General features: G+C 40.7%; 1 protein-coding gene across 2 annotated transcripts; it reads left to right on the forward strand.

Moving 5' to 3' along the window:
• The first annotated feature begins 1,470 nt into the window (after nucleotides 1-1,470).
• FMO3 (flavin containing dimethylaniline monoxygenase 3) lies at nucleotides 1,471-25,410 on the forward strand. 2 transcript variants are annotated; one of them, XM_008263964.5, is made up of 9 exons: nucleotides 1,471-1,589; nucleotides 2,609-2,746; nucleotides 8,285-8,473; nucleotides 11,534-11,696; nucleotides 11,932-12,074; nucleotides 17,033-17,232; nucleotides 19,853-20,208; nucleotides 22,983-23,055; nucleotides 24,103-25,410. In XM_008263964.5, the coding sequence occupies exons 2-9, from the start codon at nucleotides 2,615-2,617 to the stop codon at nucleotides 24,440-24,442; spliced, it is 1,596 nt and encodes a 531-aa protein (XP_008262186.1). In that variant the 5' UTR covers nucleotides 1,471-1,589; nucleotides 2,609-2,614; the 3' UTR covers nucleotides 24,443-25,410.
• Nucleotides 25,411-26,171: the final 761 nt, after the last annotated feature.

A 26,171-nucleotide genomic window follows, 5' to 3' on the forward strand; every position in this document is an offset into this window, starting at 1 on the left:
AGAGGACCAGCAACCAGGAAAAGGAAATACCTCCACAGAATCCAATATCCTGCTCATCCTTAGATGAATGAGACTACATGAATGGCATTGCTTCCTGAGTAAGGTGCCCACAATCTTTTCTTTGCATTATAGCTTGTGTAACATTAAAAATGTAAAAAGAGCTATATGTAAAATGAGAGAAGATAAAAATCATGTCCAAATTATACCCTAGGAAATGGAATGAGTCTGTTATTTTTTAATAAAAAATTTCCTACTATGTCCAGTAACCATTTGTGAATTGCTAGATGCATTCAAGTTTTGTGTATTTGTGTATACAAATGTGTGTGTGTGTGTGTGCATGTGCGTGTATCCTCTAATCCTCCTGAAAATGCAGCATCCCCATTTTATCAATGAAGAAACCAAAACTTGGAGAATTTAAGTGACTTGCTCAAGAGTATAGAAACCATAAGTGAGCAGGCGCCGTGGCTCACTAGGCTAATCCTCCACCTTGCGACGCCGGCACAACAGGTTCTAGTCCTGGTCTGGGCGCCGGATTCTGTCCTGGTTGCCCCTCTTCCAGGCCAGCTCTCTGCTGTGGCCCAGGAGTGCAGTGGAGGATGGCCCAAGTACTTGGTCCCTGCACCCCATGGGAGACCAGGAGAAGCACCTGGCTCCTGCCTTCGGATCAGCGCAGTGCGGCCATTGGAGGGTGAACCAACAGCAAAGGAAGACCTTTCTCTCTGTCTCTCTCTCTCACTGTCCACTCTGCCTGTTAAAATAAATAAATAAATAAAAAATAAAAATAAAAATAAAAAAAAGAAACCATAAGTAATTCAATTCTCTCTGGGTCTCAACTTCATTACATTTTCTTTAAAGATGAAAATTATTATCTCCAAAAAAACATAAAGACAATTCATCAAGAATTAGGTATCTTCCAGTTTATGCTATGTATCACCTGCTTAAGAAAGGGGCTGAATGGATACAATGAGCAAGGTTGCCATAAATTTAAATAATATAGGAAATATGGCTGATGAAGGCACAATTTTTAGAAATTTCATGATTTGGAATTTTGTGCCGGTTGTTTAGTCTTACTGCCAACAGGATTTTGCATGGTACTTACATATCAGTTTCTGGAATTTGATCTTTTCCATGACTACACACTGTCCTCAGAAACCAGGAAATACAAATTTGATCAACCCAGGCCTTTGAACACAGAGGTCAAAAAGAGGACATGAGGAGAAAGAGCAGAAAGGAGCCATTTTGGCTGCTGTACCATCTCAATCAAGTAAATAATTGTCTGTGATATTTGGGTTGCTGATATGAGCTCCCCACAGAAGAAATAGCAATGAATAAAGTAAGTGTAAGCTTTTGAATAACAATGAAATGAAGCAGAAAACTGAAGCCACCTGTAAACAGCCTGACTTTCAGATCAAGGGTCCAAAAAATGTAACCCTAGGTTGTGTTTATAACCAATGGAAAAGCGAGGGCAGAGACACAGAAGCTGGGCCTGTGTTCCACCCATCACAGGGACTGGGGCGTGGACTCATTTTTCAGAGGACAAAGAAATGACTACCTCTTTCATTTCAGCTCCTCCCATTGCTACCTAGAATGTGAGTTCACTATAAAGCATTTTCTCTCTCAAACTGCCCAGGCGACTGGGACAGGACTTAGCCATACAGAAGAAAGGAAGAAAAGGAAAAGGTACTAGGGAGAAAAGGGATTATATTATGAAGGGCTGAGAAATAGGAGGGTGGGATTGGTAAAGGAAGGAGCATACAGTAGTCTGTATGTGCAAAGGGGATAACGTTCAGGCAGGTTTTGTTTTGCTTTGTTTTCATTTCTTTTGTTTTTTCCGAGAACCATATAGCATGGCTCCTAACATCTGTGTTTATGTCCTTGCACAGCTCTACCATTTTTGTCTAAAAGGAAAAAAAGAATAGGAAAAAGTAGTAGTAGAGTCTAAACATAGTGTCAGGAACAGGAAAAGATTAAGTGATGTGATTTTCTAGAAGAGAATGGAGGTTGGGGTAGAAACTAGTGGGAAGAAGTTGTTTTTAGATAAGGAATTGACTTTTCAGTCGAGAAGGTGGAACCTATCAGGGGAGGAAAAGGGGTGACTCTTATGTACTGAAATACAGACATTCTCAGACATTGTTCCTTATCAAGTCTTGAGTCAAAGTAGAATGAAGATAAGATACGTGTGTATATGTGCACACATGTAGTTGTTTCTTCATGTATATGCATTTTTGTCAATGTGGGTGGGCATAGCATGTTTTAGTTGTGACTTGCATCGTCTTTCTCCTAGGCACTGTCTATTGAGGAGAGTATATAACAATAGACCAAAGGCAATATAAGTATGGAGGGGAGCTGTCTGCATGCGCGTAATCACCGATTCATCCGTGTAGCACAAAGTGCTTCTTATTTGTTGGAAAAAAGTATTCTCCTTAAAAATTAGAGAGAAATGAAAAAGGGAGTAAGATTGCTCAAAGGAGTTCCAAACTTTTTTTAAGTAGTGTTTGCTTGGAAAAGAAATTTGAAGTTTCAAATTAAACTAAAGAGTGAAACCAAAATTTAAAAAAACGAATCTCACCAGTACTGTTGCTGTAATGTTCTCTGGGCCTGTGTACAGGTGACTATGGGGAAGAAAGTGGCCATCATTGGAGCTGGTATCAGTGGCTTGGCTTCTATCCGGAGCTGTCTGGAGGAAGGGTTAGAGCCCACCTGCTTTGAGATGAGCGATGACATCGGAGGACTGTGGAAATTTTCAGTAAGTGTGGTGTCGCTGCCATAAACAGGGGAGCAAGGCGGGGAGTGAGTGGAAACCCAGGGCTTCAGCACGGGCTTCCAAACCTATGAGCATGGCAGTTACTGGGCTGGACTACATGAAGAACAATATTGGAGCACATCAGAAAATAGCTGCTCTGCTGCAAATCAGAAGTAAGTTAGACAATGGGCAAGCCTGGAAGTTCTGTAGGCAGAGGTCACCTACCTGATAGATCATTAGTAGGAGCCATTTGTGTGGTAAAATCTGTGGTCAAATACTGGTTAGGTTTATATAATAATAGCATGATGGACTCATGAAAATACAATAGTTTTCCCATTCTTCTGTTGATGTTACCAAAGATATCTTAGCGATTCAAACCGCAGGTTTTAAAACTTCAAGTGCTGACTTTGGGCAGCTGCAGAAGGAACCAAGGACAAGGCACACTGTTTTGAAGTTGTTTGGTGCTATCTTTGTCTCTATGTATTTTTAAAAACTCTCTCAACAGACATGCACACACTCATTGAATCACTTTTTCTGTTGCCTGACAATGGCAAGTATGAGGTCTTCCTGTGCCTCTCACTCCGGCACTGTCTCCAGCTTTAGGAATATTGCCTGGCTAAGCCTGTCCCATCTTATTTTTCTCCTTATGATATATATATACACATATATATACACACACATATATACATATATATAACCCATATATATATAACCCTTTTGTATATAGAAAACATATATATATATATGCATACACATTTATAACCCCTTTAAACCACTATTTTCACCTTAAATGCAAAATTAGGATCATACTGTGTACCTTGATAAAAAGGATTGAGTAGTTAATGAAACAGTGTCTGTGATGGCTCTTTAAATATTATTAACGCCATGAGGCATTATTCTTATTAATACAAGTATTTTGTAGACTGTAAAGAACTCTTGAAGCCACCCAGCACCTTGCATGGGGTGTGATGATGGGACTCCACATAGCAACACTGATGACTCCCAGAGAGTGTTTTCAGTATGTCAAACAAAATCCAATCTTTATAAAATTCCTATCAGCTAAGAATAATTTTTCCCTTTTAAATATTAATCTAAAGCATAAAAAGCAAAGAGACAAAAGCACACACCTGGTAAATGGTGAAAACAAAATCCCAATTCAAGCTTGCCTTTCTCTCCAGCCTGAATTCTTAACCTCTCTGTAAGTTGCAGGGTATCATTGCACTAGGGGCTCTGCCCAGCCGGGTCTTCTACGTAGGGGTTTTGACCAAAGTATGCTCTTCCAACGTATGTTGGAAAGTATTGTTGAACATAGTACACACTGCTGGTTTCCTGATTCAGAGGAACACAGCCAGAAACAGTGAGTGTGGCCTTTGTTGCTGCAAAAGGAAGACTTTAAAATTTGAAGCTGGTGTCATAGTTTAACACAACTGAACTGAAAATTGAAAACATGTGATAATCTTCAAGAAGAAAAAAAAAAGATAGCCCAGAGAGTAGAACCTCATGCATACAGTGCAGAGGCTTGAGCCACAAAGAATTATTCACAGGTCTGGAAACCTAATGGAATTTGCCCCGCTGGATTTCAAAATTGCTTGGCATTACAATTCCTTTCTTCCATCCATTTTCTCCATTCCGGAGTGGAATGTTCTTAGCTGTTCCTCTGTGCTTTTCCCACCATTATACATATATATTTTTTAGGTTTACTTATTTTTATTTGTAAAGTAGAGAGATATATCATCCATTCATGTACCCATTTAGCAAAGAGCAGACAACATCTAGGGCTGGGCTAGGCACCAGGAACTTCATTCAGGTCTCCTGTGTGGGTGGTAAGGACCCAAGTACTTGAGCCATCATTTGCTGCCTCACGGAGTGTGCATTAGCAGGCAGCTAGATCAGAAGTGGAGTTGGGACTTGATCCAGATACCAGGCAGTCCAATGTGGGATGTGGGCATACTAAGCAGTGGTTTAACTCGCTATACCACAACACCTGCCCCCATCATTGTATTTTAAAAGAAGATAACTTATTTTTGAGTTTTACAGATCCTTAGAAGAGAAAGAATTTCCTTATAATGGCTCATACTCAGGTCTCACTTATACCTGCCTTAGATAATTTAAATGACGAGATTTGGGATTTTTGCACTGATGAGACATAAATGAAAGTTGGGACTTGATGTCAAGCTGCAGAGTGTTGAGACTTTGGAGATACTGGGATCAGGAGAATTTACTGTGCATGAGGGATGAATGTGAATCTTTGGGGATGAGAGGAGAGACTGAGGTAGCCTGAGTAACTGAATAATTCCCAACACTACCAATACCGCATCCTAATTCTTGAAACTATAAATGTTACCTTCCAAGGAAAAATAAGATTTGAAGCCATGATTAGTTTTAAATTCTTTATATTGAGATTTATCCTGGATTATTTGGAAGGGACCAAAATGATATATTTTGTAACACTGTAAGAGGGAGGCAGAGGGAAACACAGATCGATAAAGAAGATGGGACAGTATTTGGTCTGGTGGTTAACACAGCAGTTAGGAAGCCCATGTCTCACACCAGAGTGCTTGGATCCTGTACCTGCCTCCAGCTTCTGACTCCAGCTTCCTAACAATGTAGACCCTGGGAGGCAGTGGTGATGGTTCAAGTCACTGGGTCTCTGACATTCTTGTGGAGACCTAGACTGAATTCTTGGCTCCTAGTTTCAACCCCAGCAAGAGACATTGCAGACATCTGGGGAGTGAGCACTCTCTCCATCACACTGTTTCTCAAATAAATTAAAATATGTTTTTAAAAAAGAAGAGAGATGGTGATGTGCTAATGTCAGCATAGAGACATGAATTTGAAGATGCTGCGCCGGCGCCGCGGCTCAATAGGCTAATCCTCTGCCTGCGGCGCTGGCACACCAGGTTCTACTCCCGGTCGGGGCACCAGATTCTGTCCCAGTTGCCCCTCTTCCAAGCCAGCCCTCTGCTGTGGCCAGGGAGTGCAGTGGAGGATGGCCCAAGTGCTTGGGCCCTGCACCCCATGGGAGACCAGGAGAAGCACCTGGCTCCTGCCTTCAGATCAGCGCGGTGCGCCAGCCGCAGCATGCTGGCTGCGGCAGCCATTGGAGGGTGAACCAACGGCAAAGGAAGACCTTTCTCTCTGTCTCTCTCTCTCTCTCTCTCACTGTCCACTCTGCCTGAAAAAAAAAAAAAATAAGAATTTGAAGATGCTGTGCTATGACTCTGAAGATGGATGAAGGAGTCACAAGCCAAGGGATGGACGTGGTGTGTGCACGCTGACAGAGCACAGGAACTCTAATATCCACCATAAGCTGGAAGAATCAATCAATGGCTTCTCTCTTAGAATGTTTGAAAATAAACATGGCCCTGTTGACAGCTTGTTTGGGGCCCAGTAATACTGATTTCTGACTGCTGGCCTCCAGAACCATGAGAAAATAAACTTCAATTTGTGGCAATTTGTTTCAGCAGCCACAAGAAACAATACAGTGACTTATTTCTTAACTATTTTGCCACTGTTAGGGGACTTACAGATGTCAAATGTGATGATACATCTAGTAGTACAACATGACTCTTAGTACAGTTTGAGAAACACCAATTATTTAAAAAGACTAATTGTGTTTTAAAAACGATGCTAATTTTATATTTTCTTTACTTTCGTTTAAGTTGATGTTAGCATTTTACTTCCTCTCAACTTTTATTTTCTTCCAGGAAATCTAAACTTAGTTAAGTGTGAGGCATACTAAAGGTGCAGATAGTTTAAGTTTTTACAGCTTTTTCCTATAGCACTTTGCTGTACCCAACTAGTTCTTCTAATCCTGAGCCAAAGCCAAAATAACATTTCCCTTACTGTTTGGTCACAGAGTAAGTGAGGTACTTTATAACCGGGCCACAGATATAAATGAACTGTACACACCTCCACCCCTGCCTTCCTCGGGAGTTCTCCAAACAGTAAGGCAGTAAACTGTACGGATTTTGTTTTGAAGTTTGACGAACACAGACTTGTTTTCTGGACAGTCAATCCTTTCTTAGCTTTCTTTGACTTTTTGTTGTTGTTGTTCTGGTCTACATAGCAACATGTCCTCTAATGTTTCCTCTCTTATTGTATTCATTCTCATATTTATCAAAATTTGTAAACTCAACAAACCCAATCCCACATTCTCACCAGCAAGATCAATGCACCAAAAGAGAAGTAGGAAACCCATATACCACTTCAATACCACACTGCTTTCTGAAACGAACATGTTACCTAGCCTGTTACTTAATTACTTGTCAGTAACAGGCAATAGCCACATTGCTTTTAGTATAATCATAATATTCTACCACTAAAAATTCATTTTCTGGGGGCCCTGAACTTTGAGTTATATGAACCCTAATTAGGAATTCGTTGTGCTCAGGATTTTTCTTTATGAACAAACAACTACACATAGAAATCTGCACTTTGATCTTTCTTCATGAAACTTCAAGACAAAATCAAAACGATTTACTGATTTATTGTTTGGGGAGCTCATATGAAATAAAGATAATTCACCTAAACTTTTGGCCTAACATAAAGGACCTTGGTGGTCCAAGAAAGATTCCATCCCTTATCATGATTCTAAGTATGTATATAAATAAGGCCTGTTACCTCAATAGTTTGCGTTGCTGGACTTACAGCCACAATAGATGTGGCCTGTGGTAGGAGCTTTCACAGTAACCGTGGTTGGTTGGTCATTAACTTTTACTTGTTTCATTCTACACTGTGACTGCCAACCTTGGCTGAACATTAGAATTACTTAGGAGTGCTTAAAACTCCTGGCAGAATAAATTAAATCTGTGGGAATGGGACCTAACTCTAACCTACACTTCAGCTCAGGTTTATACCAATTTAATCAAGGTGTGACTAAGGTTGAGAACCATGACACAATGTCCAGAACTTCTAACTGTTAATCACTCTTTATACAATGTTCACTTTATTTTTTTGTCACTCAATATATTCTCTAAGATTCTTTTAGAATGGTTTTCAGAGTTAATATTATACTTATTTTTTCAAAAATTAATTTTTAAAAGGTTAAATTTTATATTCAATGTTACATTCAGTGTTAACACATAATTTTATACTTGATTTTTTAAAAGCTTAATTTTTAAAAGATTAAACTTAAAAATGTGAACATTTAGAAACAGCATAAATAATCTCAAACACATATCATTGTTTGCATTTATAAATTGACCATTAGATGATCATACTCATGAGATGATCCATTGAAATCTTGCAAAGTTAAGTTTTGGTAAATATATGTCACCCTATTTAGAGTTTTAGGAAGTAGAAGAACTCTAATTACATATTTCTAAAAGAAAATAATTAAATTCAAAGTTTGTTTGCCTTCCATATCCTAGATGCCCTTGATAAACTTTTGTGGTCAGCATCAATTGTTTTACAGATGTTAATTTATGTGTCATCTTACCGAACTTAATTCAAGCAAGCATAATTGCTTGGCACTGGCCTCGGATGTGACCTGGGTACTAACTTGCCAATTCTCTCCCGTCTGAATCTGTACATTCACAGGACCATGCAGAAGAGGGCAGAGCAAGCATTTACCAGTCGGTGTTTACCAACTCTTCTAAAGAGATGATGTGTTTTCCAGACTTCCCGTTCCCTGATGACTTCCCCAACTTTATGCATAACAGCAAGCTCCAGGAATATATCACTACATTTGCCAGAGAAAAAAACCTCCTGAAATACATACAGTTTAAGGTAAGATACTATTGACGAATTATCTATTGGCAGAATGGTGAACAAGTTCATGTCTATTTCACTCGATTCCCATTTCTTCCTGTCAGTGTCCCTTTCTTATTGACAACATTTTGAACAGGATGACCTTTCTTACACCAGATTATATTCCTTCTCCTCAAGAGTATCTACAGGAAATTTATAAGATTTGACCACATAGTTTAGTATCAAAAATAAGAAATAAATGTTAAATGTCTATGAATCTAGAATTTTAAAACCCTTTCTTCTATATTACATATGAGTTAAAGAAGAATTTTCAGTGGGGATTTTTAATATTTAAAACTGAATAATAATTTACATTTGATGAAATTATGAACTTAAATCCTTTTATAGAAAATGAGAAAGATTTATAAACTAATAAGTTTAATAATTTAGAAAAAAAGTGTAAACACAAACTATATAGAGTGAAGAGGATAATAAAAGAAATTAATTAAATAGAAAACAAAGTATATTTAAAAATTGATACTTCATTTATTGGATAGACTCAAAAAATAACAATAGAAAGATAGCCGGCAGGCTAAGAAAAAAATGAGCAAAGAGAAAAATTTTAAATATCAGGAATCAAAAGGTACATAAAATAGATCCATATAGAAATTTCAAATTTACTTATAAAGAACTATTAGGGACTGGCACCATGACACAGGTTAAAGTCTTCAACTGCAATGCCAGCATCCACATTGGAGCTACAGTTTGAGTCCCAGATGCTCCACTTCTGTTTCAGCTCCCTGTTAATGTGCTTGGGAAAGTACAGAGTGATGACCCAAGTAACTGTACACCAACCACCTACAAGGTAGAACCAGGTAGAATTCCCAGCTACCGGCTTTAGCCTTGTTCAGCCCCTGCCATTACAACCATTTGTGGAGTGAACCAGTAAATGGAAGATCTCTCTGTTTCTCCTTCTCTCCATCACTCTGCCTCTCACATAAATAAATTAAACCCTTTACATCTTTTCAAAGAATGATATAAAAGTACTTGCCAAACGTTTTTGCTGGAAAAATTGTTCAACCATTTTTTTTTTTTAATTTGTCAAAACTCATTCAAGGGGCTGGCACCATGGCTCACTTGGTTAATCCTCCACCTGCAGCGCCGGCATCCCATATAGGTGACAGGTTCTAGTCCTGGTTGCTCCTCTTCCAGTCCAGCTCTCTGCTGTGGCCCGGGAGAGCAGTGGAGGATGGCATGAGTGCTTGGGCCCTGCACCCCATGGGAGACCAGGAAAAGCACCTGGCTCCTGGCTTCGGATTTGTGCAGTGCAGCTGTGGCAACCATTTGGGGAGTGAACCAATGGAAGGAAAACCTTTCTCTCTGCCTCTCTCTCTCACTGTCTATAACTCTGCCTGTCAAATAAAAAAAATAAAAAAAAAAACCCTCATTCAAGAAGTAGAAAGCTTGAATGCTTCTTTGGTGACATAATTCTTTTGACCTAGAAATTGAAAATCATCCATAAAAAAATAAACATATGGTTCAATAAGTGAGTATTTACAAATTTTGCAACAAAGAAATGATTTCAGTGTTTTGTAAACTTTTTGGGAAACAAGGAAACAAAATATGATTTCCAAAACTCACTCCGTGGTATTACTCCTTGAAATCAAAAGCAGAGAGGACAATACAAAATTGGAAACTGCAAGCCCATTTCCCTCAGAAAGAGCAACACAAAAAAATTCTTCAAAATTTAATCCAATAACTGCCTTTAGTGAATTGAGTTCTGCCTAAGAATGCAAGACTGTTTTAATATGATAAAATATAAATATATAATTCACTACAAAAGCTTACTTTTGAACAGTCAGAAAAGGCACTAACTGAAATTTAGCATCCATTTATGCTTTAAAGAAAGAATGAAAAAACTGTCATCAAACTAAAAATAGAAAGGAATTTTCTTGATCTACAAAAATGTATGTGAACATTATTTTGAGTCTATTATTTAATATGATTGACACTTAGCCACAAAAACGAGATAAACATAAAATACACAATGGATTTCAAAGTCTTACTATGAAAAAAAATTGCAAAACATCTCACTAATGGGTTTTATTTTGATTACAAGACCAGGACTAGAACCTGGGGTGCCAGTGCCGCAGGCAGAGGATTAGCCCATTGAACAGCGGTGCCAGCCAGTAAATATTTTTTAAAAAACAGTTAATATAAAATAATTATTCTCCTTTCAATGTAACTAGAATAATTAATATTTTTTCAAAAGAGGGCACACACACCAACAGATAGTTTTTTAGCTACAAATAAATACTGATAATCTAGTCCAGGACTACTCACAGTATAGGTCAAGTAGCATCACCATCACCTGGATGTTTGTAGGAAATTTTAATTCTCATACCCCACCTCTGAACTACTGAACCAGAACATCTGGAAATGCAGTTCAGGAATTTGCACTTTAAGAAGTTTTCCAGGTGATTTTTATACATCCTAAGGTTTGAGAATAAATGTCTTTCACTGTAAGACAACATTAATATTTTTAAGATAATAAAACTATTAAAATATCAGATGGCTGGAGAGGTGAGTTAGGAGGTGGCTGTATTCCTAGACGTAGTGTGCACTGCATTTAAACTATGATTGACACCAGTGGGTGTCACTCTGGTACTGCAGAAAGTACTGAGCAATACAAAAAACCATGCAGGAATAAAAACATACATGCAGCTGGGGTCTGGGCCCTCCGCCACATGTTCAGTCTGTGTGCGCACTGGCAGTTGGTCGACCTGTGCAAGTTTATTTCCTTTGAATAAACTTGGTCTGGCTGTGAGTTCGTACTCTGTCTCCTCTCTGTTCTGCACCCTTTTCCTTATGCTTGGTGCCCTGTGTGAGGAGACACCAACCTGCACCCCGTTTCCTTACACATGTCATTTAGTGTTCTGATATATTCTGAGGGAATTTTAAATTTGTAACATGTACGTCAATAATGAATTAAGTATTTTCCTAAGAAATATCTTTAAGGGTGTTTTTTTTTTTACGCTGTTTTTGCCAAATCTAACTGTTAGCATAGAAAAAGCAGCTTGCTTTCTCCATTTCTCATAGACACTTGTATCCAGCATAAAGAAACATCCTGATTTCTCAGTGACTGGCCAGTGGTATGTTTCCACTGAAAGGAATGGTAAGAAAGAAACTGCTGTCTTTGATGCTGTAATGATTTGTTCTGGACACCATGTGTATCCCAACCTACCAAAAGACTCCTTTCCAGGTAAGTCTGAAACTTAGGCTGCCTTCTACACCTCTGGCAAGATTCAATGTCTTGATGATTTTTTTTAACAAAAGTATAAATAAGATAAAATATATTTTTGTGATATGTAATATATTTGAAGCATAAAAATTCCTTGGTATTTTAACTGCATCCACCCACAAGATCACTTACACTAAAGCAATTTTTTTTCTGATGAAAACCAAACTAATTCGTGTGTTTCTTACTTTTCATTCAGGGCTAAAGCACTTTAAAGGTAAAAGCTTTCACAGCAGGGAGTATAAGGAACCCGGAATATTCAAGGGAAAGCGTGTTCTGGTGATCGGCTTAGGGAATTCCGGCTGTGATATTGCCACAGAGCTCAGCCACACAGCTGAACAGGTATCACTTCCCCCATAAGGAAGCTACCTTTAAAGAGACAGCAACAATTATTAACACTTTTAAAGGTGTGATATGAAATTGTATGGGGGGAGGAGAGGGTACAAAAATAGTATTTTTTCTTTTGATGAATTCACCCCTTTTATTTCTAGTTTTTACTTCTATTTTTTGAAAATAATTATTTTATTTTATTGGAAAGTCAGAGTTACATAGAAAGAGAAGGAGAGACAGAGTGAGAGAGGTCTTCACTCCCCAGTTGGCCGCAATGGCTGGAGCTGTGCCGATCCGAAGCCAGGAGCCAGGAGCTTCTTCTGGGTCTCCTATGTAGGAGCAGGGGCCCAAGGACTTGAGCTATCTTGTACTGCTTTCCCTGGCCATAACAAAGAGCTGGATCAGAGTGGAGCAGCAGGGACTTGTGTCCATATGGGATGCCGGCACTGCAGGAGGTGGCTTTATCTGCTATGCCACAGCGCCAGCCCCTACTTCTATGTTTTTAAAGATTTACTTATTCTTGTGAAAGACAGAGTGACAGGAGAGGGAGGGAGAGGAGAGAAAAGGAGAGAGATCTTCCATCCACAATAGCCAGGGCCCACCACAGCCTAAATGCCCACAACAGCCAGGGCCAGCTGGAAGCCAGGCTCCAGGCAGTCCATCCAGGTCTCCCACATTGGAGTCAGGGACCCAAGTATTTAGGTCTCCATTGGCTGCATTCCCAAGAATGTTAGCAGAAAGCTGGATGAGAAGCAGAGGAACGTTGTCTCAAACTTGCACTCCAGTGTGGATTCAAGAGTCCCATGTGACAGCTTTTGCTGCTGTGCAGTAACACCCACTCTAAATGGTGTATTACATAGTTCAGCTTCCCTCGGTAACAAGTGAGGTGTCATTTTACTTTTATTTTTTGATTAACATGTACTATATATACATTTTCATGGGGTACAGTGCAATATTTCAACATATGTATACACTTTAAACTGATCAAATCAGGAAACTAAGATTTCTGTCTTGTTATCCTTTACGCTTGGAGCCTATCAACTCCTCTACTTCAGTTCTTGGACTGAGTATAAGACATTGTTGTGTTGTGGAACACTAGGATCTATTATTTCTTTTCTCTTTATTAAATATTAATTTTATATTTTTGAAGGACAGAGTATGAGCCAGAGAGAGAGAAAGGTCTTCCATCCACTGGCTCACTCCCCAAATGACCACAATGGCCAGAGCTGAGCTGATCTCAAGCCAGGAGCCGGGAGCTTCCTCCGGGTCTCCCACATGGGCACAGGGGCCCAAGGACTTGGGCCATCTTCTATTGCTTTCCCAGGCCATAGCAGAGAGCTGGATCAAAAGTGGAGCAGCCGGGACTCAAACCAGCACCTATATGGGATGCCGGCCCTGCAGGCTGGTGCCTTAACCCATTGCATGACAGCGCCAGCCCTTGAGGGCCCATTACTTCTAACTAACTGTGTTTGGTATTTGTTAGGAAACCTCCCTGCAGTGTCCTCCTCCACTGGCGAATTTTATATAGCCTAACAGGCAAAGACAGAACATTAGCAATGGTCTTCTTAAAGACATTTGATGCCTAACATGAGAATTTAGGAATAAGATTATGACTCTGAGACTCTTGGGCAAGTCCTTTGATTCTTCTAGGCTTCAGGTTTCTCAATAGCAAGAGATAAAAGCAATCTACCTGGGGAAATGCTACAGAGTTAAAGCATTTGTCCATAATTTAAGCAATGTAGATACAGAGCCGTGTATTCAGCCACCCATCCAGCCTGTGGTTATTGTCAGAACCTACTGTTGCCAGGCACTGGCTTGGGTGTTGGAGAGAGAGGCAAACAAAAGGACAGACTTCTACTCTAGAACTCAGAATCCAGTATGAGAAAAATAGATATCAAGTTAGTAAATAAACAAAGGTTTGATTTACAATTGTGCAAAGTGCTACGAAAGAAGGTAACAGCATGGTGGAAGAGTGGCTTATAGGGATGACCTACTTCAGACTGGTACATGCAAAGATTCTTTTTGAGCTGGTGACATTTAAGCTGAGAACTAAAAGATAAGAAAGAGGTATGGTATCAGAAGGGATCTCTAGGCATAAATCGTGAATCATGACAAAACTTAGTGCCTCATGAGAAACTAAGAGAAGGCTCCTTTGGCTGCAAATCCCTGGGTTTGGAAAAGAGTGATGTGAGGAGAGGCTGTAGGGAAAAGAAGAGGTGATACAGGGCCTCTTAGGTTAGGTCATGTTAAAGAGTTTGGACAAATGTCACCTACTAGTTTTGAAAGATTCTTTAGGGGCAGACTGCTGAGAAGCCAAGACAGGAATCTCATTTCCAGATGTCACGCCTGCTAATATCCTTCATCCCCAACACAAGTCATCTCTTGTAGATTGAGCACCCCAACCTAGGTCCTATTTTATGTCATAGAATTAGAATTAGTGAAAAAATACATCATGTCAGGACAAATGGCAGAAATATATACTCTTATTTATCTTCTCAAAGTGCTACACTTGATATCATGAAGGCATAAAACGAAAGTGACTGCAGGGTCTTTCTTCTCAGAAAGTTCACAGTCTAGTTGGAAAAATGATGCACTGACATACATAAATTAAAGTCCCAAGAGTTAAGTAGAGAACATGACAACAGTACAAGGGATACCACTAGAATAAAGGATAAATAAATGATTCAGGGACCAAATGCCTAAAAGTTTATAGAACTGGGGGTCTCACAGGGGAGATGGACCTGACTCAGTCTATTTAAAAAAAATTAAACAAAGAATGAAAATTAAAAATAATTAAATAATTTTAAAAATTCAGAAAGGTAGAAAGAGACAGACTGGCAGGCAGACAGAGATCTCCCCGCTGCTGATTTACTCCCCAGAAGACCACAGGAGCTGGGGCTAGGCCAGATTAAAGCTGGGAGCTGAGAATTCAATCCAGGCCTCACCATATGGGTAGCAGGGACCCGACTACCTGAGCTGTCACTACACCTCCCGACTTAGGTGTTAACAGGAAACTGGAATTCAGAGTGGAGCTGCGAGTCAAAACCAGCACTCCAATATTGGATCAGATGTCGCAGCAGCATATTAACCCCTATACTAAATACCCATCCCCTGAAACAGCCTTAGAGGATAAATTTAAGGTTGAAGAGGAAACAGAAGCATGAGCACAGGAATGAAGGGAGGAGTGAACACTTTATATTTGACTATTATAAACTTGTCTGGCTGATTTGGAGGATCTTCATAATAACAATGCACATAATACATTGTGGTGTTCAGATACTTCCAGGTAAATGAGCTCACTTGATTGTAGGGAAAGGGTAGTAGAATTTTATTATGTGTGTTTACCAGAAAAGATAACTGAGAAGCAGAAATGTCCATTGTCTTTCTGGAGGTCATAGAAGACTCTAATGACTGACATGGAAGGTTTAGAGGACTGAAAGCCAGGTCTCCGGATTCCAAGAACAGAGTGGCTACAAGGCTAGGATAGGAAGAAAGACTAGGGTCAGGTTATATCATCCATTTAGAGACTTGAATAATAAAGAATATGGATGGTTTTCAAAAATAAAGATGAATTATTTCAGTTTCTTATGCCAAGGAAACATGATGAAATAATAGTTTTAATATATTCATATTTATATGGGTGATATTTATACATATGATAAACTAGACGGAAGGAAGGCCAATTTTGGAGGCTCTCAAATTCATAAATTGATCTGTCAGCCCCTTCTTATTTGCCTGACTTCCTTTATGAAGAATGTATATAAAAATTGTTGCAGGAGGGCAGAGAGCCTAAATAACTACAGTTTTAGGGAGTAACATGGTAGAAATGGAAGAAAATAGAAATTTACTGAGCACATACTATATGCCAGGTAACGTTAGCCAAAGTGCACAGGTTATGACTTTGGATTTACCCTCACATAAATTTCATGTGGTACTTACCATTATCTCCATTTGAGAAACAAAGGAATGAAAATAGAGAAATTAAAGGAATTTTCCCTGAGCTAGAGTTTGAGATATGATTTTCTGACTCCAAATGTCTTTCCTTTTCCAGGATGATGGCAGGTGTTTTAACTGAAAATACTACTTAACGGATCATAATTGTTTGTTTATAGCATTTGTCAGATAAGAGAAGCTATACCTATCAATCAGTCACTGCTCATCCATGCCAGAGAGACTTTATTAAAATTTTCCTGTGACAGTATGACTCAGTGATGTGGATAAGCGCTCAGGTAGTTTATTTTTGGAACTACTCTTAGAACTGATACTTTCCAGGAAGGTAAAGAAGTTAGTTGCCCTTCACCTTTCAGTGAAGCGAGATGGCCCCTTAGAATAGCCACAGGTAAGGGGGCCGGCACTGTGGTGTAGTGCACTAAGCTTCTGCCTGCGGTGCCAGCATCCCATATGGGCACTGGTCCATATCCTGGATGCTCCTCTTCAAATCCAGCTCTCTGCTATGGCCTGCAAAAGCGTGGAGGATGGCCCAAGTACTTGGTCCCCTGAACCTGCATGGGAGATCTGAAAGAAGCTCCTGGCTCCTGGCTTCGGATTGGCCCAGCTCCAACCATTGCGGCCATTTGAGGAGTGAACCAGCAGATGAAAGACCTCTCTCTCGCTCGCTCTCACTCTCTCTCCCTCTCTACCTGTAACTCTGCATTTCAAATAAATAAATCTTAAAAAAAAAAAAAAAAAAAAAAAAAAAAAACAGCCACAGTTGAGTGACAAACCCGACCTTTGCACACCCATATCAAGTCACTGGCGGGGGGAACCCAAAAGGGGCATATGAACTGGAGTGAGGTCTCTGCCATCAGCCAGAGCAACTCCCTAAGAGTCGTGATCACTGAAGGATGACTTCTGGGAACACTCCCGGGAGCTGGGGTCGTGAATACATTTCTGAAGGGAGATCAGGGAAGCAAATCACACAGCCAGTACAAATGGTCACTGTTTTAATGGTTGGGTTTGTGTTTCTGAAGGTGGTCATCAGCTCCAGAAGTGGCTCCTGGGTAATGAGCCGAGTCTGGGATGACGGTTATCCTTGGGACATGTTGTATGTCACTCGGTTTCAAACCTTCCTCAAGAACAACTTGCCAACAGCCATCTCTGACTGGTGGTACGTGAAGCAGATGAACGCAAAGTTCAAGCATGAGAACTACAGCCTGATGCCTTTAAATGGGTAATGTGGAGTTGAGTGTGATGCACCTGCTGAACTTTCCTTCCGTGTCAACAGCTTTTGTGTGTTGTAGCCACACAACAAGTCAAAATATTAGTGAAACAGCCACATCTCCTGTATCTGAGGATAAAGAATCGCAAATATTAGGAGTGATTTCCTGTTTTGCAATCCTCTTTGCTGTATTTGCACTGCTGAAAAGTTATATAATATCACAGGAATTTGTTCCCAGAGTAACAGCAATAATAATTGACATGTTTGAAGCACTTAATGAATGCATTTTGGCAAGACTCTGCTAAGCCTCTAATGTGTTATTTTATCCTCACAACAACTAGGAAGTAGGTTCTACTATTATCCCCATTTTGTTTATGAAAAAGTGAGGTCTGATGCAGTTGACAACTTTAGCAAAGTCCCACAACCAGGAAGTAGGAGCAACATTCAAACTAACTCAAATCTGCTGATTCTACAGCCTTTCCTCTTAACCACTTGCTCTAATGCCTCTCACTTGATGGCAAAGCGAACGTAGCAAGGCAGAGGAGTGTTTCCCATCATGCATTCTCCTCACCCACCTCTTAATAGTGGACCCCTCTCATTGAACTATGGTCACAGTGCTTGTGTCTTCATTCTCCTCCTTTCTTTCTCCTATAACATACCCCAAGCCTGTCACATGGTAAGGAAAACCTTTGATAAAGAGTGAAAAACTCAGATTAATAACTGAATTCATTCCTCCAGAAGGCTACAACAGCCAAGACTGAACCAGGCTAAAGCCAAGAACTTCAACTGGGTCTCTCTTGGGCCATGCTCTGCTGCCTTCCCAAGCCATTGACAGGTAGCTAAATCATAAGTGGAGCATCCAGGACACAAGCCAATGTCCATATGGGATCCCAGCAATACAGGTGGTGGTTTTACCTGCTATGCCACAATGCTGAATCATGTGAGTGAGCTATTAACCAAAACCCTGAGGAAGATGCATAAATGAGCCATGAGGTTATCTCCTGGAAGGATTTTCCAGGGGAAAGAATGAGGTCATCACCTCTGGCATGATCAATAAATAGCCCCTGCACCCATGCAGAAGATCCCGAAGAAGCTCCTGACTCCTGGCTTCAGCCTGGCCCAGCCCTGACCATTATGGCCATTTGAGGAGTAAACTAGAGGATGGGATCTCTCTCTCTCTCTCTCTCTCTCTCTCTCTCTCTCTCTCTTTCTCTAAAATTTAAAAAAAGGAAATTGTAGTGCCTAGTTTATTGGGCTTCAGGTAAAAGAACATGGAGTGCCAGTGAGGCACTCCAGACAAGCGGAGTTTCAAGCGGAGAATATAAATTATACTTACAGAAATGAAGCTAGATGGCATGCCTTGAAGAATTCGTGTAAGTAAAAAAGACAAAAGGTCTGAGGGCTGAGTTCTGGATATGCCATTGTTCAGAAGTCAGGAAGAGAAGAGTAAATGACAGAATAGCCAGAAAACTGAGGGATGGACATACATATAAAGATGACCTGCAAGCAAAATGAAGGCAGTGTTTCAGAGGAAAGCCATCAACCATGTTGGGTGAAAGTAGAAGTGAAAATAGACCACTGGATCTGGAGACTTGATTTTGATGACTGACAACAGCAGTTTCAATGCAGTAGCAAGGGTAGAAGCCTGAGAGCATAGGGCTTAGAATAAAGGGCTTGCAATAGCCATGGCTGATTTTTAGCCTTTGTACAATCAGGGTTCCAACAATCTCATTCCAGGTTGCTTCCTCCCCAGTGGGATCTACCTGTGACTGTCTTAAAGTTCCCATAGCCAAACAAGAATCCTTCAACTTTACTCAAGTTCATTACTAAGTTAAGATTTGCTTGCATCCATTGGAGATACTGCTGAGTGAAAAACAGTCAAAGCTCTTTCATTCCAGACTTAGACTAACAAGTGCATCACACTGGCCCCTACTTCTTCTGAACTCCTTTAAATTATTTGATATTGCCTCCCTCACCTGACTTGTGTCTTAGACTGGATGGGACATCACACTTCATCTCCCTGTGATAGCCTCACTGAAGCATTTCCAGCTTTGATGTTATTCCTCCTATTTGATCTTCCTCATTTAACAGTGACTAATTAAATATACTATATTAAAACTAGCAGCTAACATTTTAGTACCATGTACATGAATATTTTGTAATATTTGTGCCACTCATTGACCCTCTTTAGGTAAGTAAATAGTTATTGCCATTCTAAATGAGAAAGATGAGACCCAAAGAACTTAAGAAATCTTAACCTTATCAAATCATATAAGTAATAAGTAGCCGAGAAAAAACTCAAATAAGAAGATTCTCTAACTATAGATTTTCCTGATAGAGGCTTATTAGGAAACTAGGTACTGATGCTTATTCTGAGATTTGGAATGGGCTCTCTGAAACATAAGAGAGCGATCCAACAGAGAAAATAGAGAAGGAGCCAGCAAAGAGTAACTTCTGTTATTTTACTTTTTTTCCTGTAACATCAGTTCTATTCATGAACTCTATTGATGATACATCATGGTTCAGAAAGGAAATCTTGGGTAGGTTCCTCCTTCCTTGCTAATTTGTATATGAACCAATGAAACAAATGGCAAATATTTTAACTCTAATGATGCCTCCATTTTCCACACAGAACCCTGAGGAAAGAGCCTGTGTTTAATGACGATCTCCCAGCTCGTATTTTGTGTGGCACTGTGTCCATTAAGCCCAACGTGAAGGAGTTCACAGAGACCTCAGCCATCTTTGAGGATGGGACTGTGTTTGAGGCCATCGACTCTGTCATTTTTGCAACAGGCTATGGTTATGCCTATCCTTTCCTTGATGACTCCATCATCAAAAGCGAAAATAATAAGGTCACCTTGTTTAAAGGGATCTTTCCTCCACAACTGGAGAAGCCAACCATGGCAGTGATTGGCCTTGTCCAGTCTTTAGGGGCTGCCATCCCCACAACTGACCTCCAGGCCCGCTGGGCAGCCCAAGTTATAAAGGGTAAGTGGACAAATAAGATCACTGATGGGGGAGATGGATGCTAATGAGAATGTATTTAGTGTTTGTGAAAACTATTGTGCTAATCATAAGAGTCTCATCCAGTTTAGTCTCATCCAGTTTTCAGAATCCATAATTATATATCTCTTGGGACAACATTTTATAGATTACCATATGTTCTAAAACAAGATATTTTTATGACTTACAATTCCTTAGAGCTGACAATTACTCAAGATCATTCATTCAACCAGAAAGTACCAGAGATCATGGTGTGTGAACTTTATAAAGTTAGGATTTTAAAACTCAATAAAATTGCATTGTTCGAAAGGTTAAGAAAAACAGATGTTTCCAGGACAATATCCAGCTAATTTCAGATATTTGCAATCAGAAAATATGATTACTGGAAAGGCCATGGCTTTTCTGCTACTATTTTCTCCCCCCCAACAAATATTACAGAAAGACAAGCAGTAGATCATTAGAGAAAGTGCTGGGCGTGGTAGATGCCAATCTCAAAGATATATAACTACTAAGTTCCTATGTTTCAAAAACAAAAATGAAACACAAGCATGACTGGGGTAGGCAAAGAATGTGGGCTGTTTCCTCCAGCAAGAGGCACTGGGATTAGATTCGCAGTAAGGTTCAAATGTACTTGTTAGCTAATACAGGTCATAAGTTCATGATTAAATGACAAATAGGTATGTCAAAATTTAGTGTGCAAAATTTTGTTGAGCCTAGAGTTATAAAACTTCTGGATGTGCGAGTCTTAGCAGGCCTGCTTCCTTTTGTAGCCATACCTCTGGTCTCCAGTCATATCCTAACTCACTGGGACTTAACAACTTTTCGTTTATATAGGAACTTAGAACCTGCCACTGTATCTCCTGGGCCAGCCCTCTCCACCAGACTGCCTTCCACATCATTGTTGTCTCCCATGACAGTGATCTCTCTGACCTTCCTCTATCTCCTTCCACCCAGATAATGACACATTGCAGGGCCATGATGTCCTGTAGGGCAGCAGCCAGGAAGATAAAGGCACAAAATTCCACTCAAGGTTTCACTTGGGATTCAGGCTTACAGAGACTGGTACCAGAGAAAAGGTGGGGCATGTGTTCTCTGTAAGGATAAGAGTTTTAACTTGGATTCTGAAGAAAAGAAACAAGGCAATTGACAGGGAATTGATGTGCAAAGCAATGGCTCAGAGAGACAAGTTACAAGCAACTCAAGGCCAGTAGCAGCTGGGTCCCAGAACAGTCTCTCTCTCTCAATCTCTTCTACCCAAAGACAAGACAGACTACATGGTTTAGAACCAGGTCATGGGCCGGCGCCGCGGCTCAATAGGCTAATCCTCCACCTTGCGGCACCGGCACACAGGGTTCTAGTCCCGGTCGGGGTGCCGGATTCTGTCCCAGTTGCCCCTCTTCCAGGCCAGCTCTCTGCTGTGGCCTGGGAGTGCAGGGAGGATGGCCCAAGTGCTTGGGCTCTCCACCCCATGGGAGACCAGGATAAATACCTGGCTCCTGCCATCGGATCAGCGCAGCGCGCGGACCGCAGCGGCCGTTGGAGGGTGAACCAACGGCAAAGGAAGACCTTTCTCTCTGTCTCTCTCTCTCTCTCTCACTGTCCACTCTGCCTGTCAAAAAAAAAAAAAAAATGTCATATCTACAAACGCCACTCAATGATCATCATACCTCTCAGGATTGAAAGAATGAGGAATTAAGCAAGTCACCGCAGGTCTTGAGCAGTCATATTGGTGGAGTGTTCTACTCTCATTTTAGGTGATTCCAGGATTACTCAAAAAATCATCCTGCATTTGGAGTATCTCTGGGCACAAAACCAATTACCATTTCAAAGAACTCAGTAAACCCATATAAGCCTGAAATCCTGGTACATATCCAAATCAGATATGATCTCCTTGAACTCCCTTAGTGATTTATGGACAGCCCCCGTCCACACTCACATTCAAGAATGGTTGGTCCTCTAGAGAGATACTTGGGACTTCACTAAATTAAGCATCTTACCTGCTGGAAATTCATTTTCTGGCAAAGCAGGATTATTTCCTATGGACACTTTTTCTCCTAAATCTTAAAAAAAGGCGGCCGGCGCCACGGCTCACTAGTCTAATCCTCCACCTTGCGGCGCCGGCACACAGGGTTCTAGTCCCGGTTGGGGTGCCGGATTCTGTCCCGGTTGCCCCTCTTCCAGGCCAGCTCTCTGCTGTGGCCAGGGAGTACAGTGGAGGATGGCCCAAGTACTTGGGCCCTGCACCCCATGGGAGACCAGGAGAAGCACCTGGCTCCTGCCATTGGATCAGCGTGGTGCACCACCCGCGGCAGCCATTGGAGGGTGAACCAACAGCAAAAGGAAGACCTTTCTCTCTGTCTCTCTCTCTCTCACTGTCCACTCTGCCTGTCAAAAATAAAAAAAAAAAAAGGCAATGACAATTCACCTCTAATTAGCCATAATTTGTTGCTAAATTTTGTACAAATATGACTAAGATTAGAGTATAATCCTTACAACTGAGAGAAATATCTGATAACTGATTTACAAAACCAGTCCGAGAATGGTCTTGAATTACTGAGACAAGCAGTAGTTCTCTGAAGACTAGGAATGATTTTTGTCCCAAAATGATCACCTCTTCATTTCTTCAATATTTTGTTTTGCTGCAAAGTGACAGGAGATTGGAAATATTAACGTAATTCATAATCAATTATTACAAAGGAAAAATTGCAGGCTGGCCATATGCCAGATAAATTTAAATATTATCTTTCCTTCTTTTTCAGGAACTTGTACTTTGCCTCCTGTGAAAGACATGATGAATGATATACATGAGAAAATGGGAACAAAGCTGAAATGGTAAAAGTATCTATTGTAAAGGGAGCCTAGGATTCTCAGACAAAGGTCAGATCTTGTGAATGCTTAGGACTGGTTCAGTCTTAAGTGATCCCCAATTCAATCATTACAGTGACATCTACAGGCCACAATCATCCATTCAAAAATATTGCCCTTGACGCTGTGTTAAATCCTGTCAAATGCAATAGAACTTAGAACCTACAGGATATAGTGAGTTTCAGCCCCACATGGCTCCTGCACTATACCACAGAAAAGAGACCCAGAAAGGTTTAGAAATCAGAGGAGTCTGAAAGTGTGTGCATGTAAACTTTCCCTCTCTCTTTCTCTTTCTTTCTCTCAAAGTCAGAAGGAGATAGAGAGAGAGAGAGAGAGAGAGAGAGAGAGAGAGAGACAAAGACAGAGATCTTCCATCCACTGGCTCACTCTCCAAATGACCACAATGACCAGGGCTGGTCCAGGTCAAAGCCAGGAGCTTGGAATTCCATCCAGGTCTCCCACATGGGTGACAGAGATCCAATTACTTGGACCGTCCTTCACTGCTTCTCATGAGCATTAGTGGGGAGCTGGATCACAAATGCAGCAGCCAGCAGCCATATGGGTTGCCAGAGTCAGAGGCAGCAGCTTGACCCTCTGCCTGTCCCTGAACTTCCCTTCTCTAGTTCATGCACTGGCTAAGTTGCTTCAGACAGAGGCCTGTGATGAAAATGAGACTAAACCCAGAGAACTGGGGTCCATTCCTAGCTCTGCCACCGATGATCTCATGCCCATGAACTAAAAACTTCATGTGAGCAAGAGTCAATTTATCCATTTGTAAATGGGTATCAAATGTCTTTCTCAACTTCCTCCAAGAGTTTAGGAAATTCCAAATCAGATCAATGTGAAAGTTTTCCAACAGAACTACAAAGGCCAGGCTAAGCAAGCCACATGCCATGGCTAGCACAGAGCTTCCTGTTGATGGCCACGTGTTAAAAAGGTGGGAGGCGTTCTCCCTGTTCTTGTTTTGACATGAATCTTGGATATCCTCAGCAGGATTTCCTCTCTCACCTCTAGGTTCGGCAAAAGCGAGACGATACAGACGGATTATATCAACTACATGGATGAACTGGCCTCCTTCATTGGGGTGAAGCTTAACATTCCCTGGCTGTTCCTCACAGATCCCAGATTGGCTCTGGAAGTTTTCTTTGGCCCTTGCAGCCCTTACCAGTTTAGGCTGGTGGGCCCCGGGAAATGGCCGGGGGCCAGACAAGCGATCCTGACGCAGTGGGATCGGTCGCTGAAACCCATGAAGACACGCGCGGTGGGACACCTGCAGAAGCCTGCCTTGTTTTCCCCTTGGCTCAAGCTCCTTGCTATTGCTGTACTCTTAATTGCTGCTGTCCTTGTGTTCTGATCATCGCTTCCTGTAGGATTTCTGAAAGTTATAATACCAAGAAAAACTGTACTATTTAAAAATGAAAATGCTCCTCCATCCTACTTTCCTATTCAGAATCTTAACCAATAAATCTGTATTACTAGATTTTAATATACACCCATATATTGGGGGGGTGGGGGTGTCTTGTGGTGTAGCAGGTAGAGCCACTGCCTGTGAAGCCAGTGTCCATATGGGTTCTGTCCCAGCTGCTGCTCTTCTGATTAGCTCCCTACTAATAGCCTGGGAAAGGAAGCAGAAGATGGTCCCCAAGTGTTGGGACCCCTGCAACTCATGTGGGGAGACCCAGATGAAGCTCTTGGCTCCTGGCTTTAGCCTGACTCAGCCCTGGCCATTGTGGCCATTTGGGGAGGAACCAGTAAATGGAAGATCTCTCGCTCTGTCTGTCTCTCCCTCACTCTTGGTAATTCTTTCAAATAAATAAATCTTTTAAAAACTAAGCCAATATATTTATCACAATCTAAAAAGGATAAAAATTATAGCTTTTTTGGTTCCATTAAGACTTTGCAACCAGAATTGTATTATCTGTTCTAACTTGGATCATATTATGTAACATTTTGACACAATTCCTTTTCTCCTGTAAACAATGCTTGAGGACTGATACTGTGGCAGAAGCGGGTAAAGACATCACTTGTCATGCCAGCACCCCATATGGGCACCAGTTCATGTCCCGGCTGCTGAACTTTCAATCTAGCTCTCTGCTAGTTGCCTGGGAAAAGCAGAAGATGGCCCAAGTGCTTGGACCCCTGTACCCACGTGAGAGACCTAGAAGAATCTCCTGGCTCCTGGCTTTGGCCTGGCCCAGACTCAGATGTTATGACAATCTGGGGAGTGAACCAGCAGATAGGAGAGCTCTCTCTCTCTCTCTTTCTCTTTCTGCCTCTAAACTCTGAATTTCAATAAAAATAAGTAAATAAATCTTTTAAAAATGCTTAAAATACATACTTCAAATTTAATTAAAGAGCAGGTAAGCGGAACAGTTATAAAATGGTCTTCTCAGGCTACCTCTACATACCACTTGAGGGTCAAGGGAGGAGGAGTTTAGCTTTTACATTCTTTTTTTTTTTTTTTTTTTTTTTTTTTTTTTTTGGAGCACAGCACCCTCCAGAAAATGCTCTCTGCTTTCCAAAAACATCAGGCAAAGAGATTTGGCCAACATGGAAAGTTAACACAAAGTAGCTCATCCATCCTCAATAAAGGAACCAGCTTTCCAATATGTAGCAACAAAACAACAGTAACAGTAACACTGAGTAGTGCTAAATATAAGATTTAGCTGAATTAAAAATATGCCATTTAACTAAATGAAAAAAATCTCTTAAAAATTTAATACTTAGTGAAAACTGTGACCAGTCATTACCCTTGTAAACTGAACTTTGATTTACCAAAGTAAATCAAAAATCTTAATTAAAAAGTGAGTATTATTACTTTTTATTACTAAAACTTTTGATCATTACAATTTTTAAAATTTTACTTTAAGAACAGACAAAATAATCCATCAATATTATAAGCATCAGAGTTTTGTGGGAGGTAGGGCCTCTGGTTGGACTGATTCCAGGTTCTTCACTCCATGCATGAAAGAAATCAAAATGAAGTCTACAAGGCAGGATTTATTCAAACAAAGGAAGAGTACAAGGAGGCTCAGGAGAAAGAGAGAATGAGCAAAAAGCCACAACAAAAAGACTCCAAATAA

The sequence above is a fragment of the Oryctolagus cuniculus genome, chromosome 7 (assembly GCF_051225735.1).
Source record: "Oryctolagus cuniculus isolate XC-2025 breed Fujian yellow rabbit chromosome 7, ASM5122573v1, whole genome shotgun sequence".
Classification (NCBI taxonomy): domain Eukaryota; kingdom Metazoa; phylum Chordata; class Mammalia; order Lagomorpha; family Leporidae; genus Oryctolagus; species Oryctolagus cuniculus.

What these genes read in the sequence shown, in the direction of transcription:
- FMO3 (XM_008263964.5), top strand. Translation starts at nt 2,615, where the DNA reads ATGGGGAAGAAAGTGGCCATCATTGGAGCTGGTATCAGTGGCTTGGCT. An exon ending in ACCAAAAGACTCCTTTCCAG is followed by an intron (nt 11,697 to 11,931) that starts GTAAGTCTGAAA and finishes CTTTTCATTCAG; the next exon opens with GGCTAAAGCACTTTAAAGGT. An exon ending in ATGGGAACAAAGCTGAAATG is followed by an intron (nt 23,056 to 24,102) that starts GTAAAAGTATCT and finishes TCTCACCTCTAG; the next exon opens with GTTCGGCAAAAGCGAGACGA.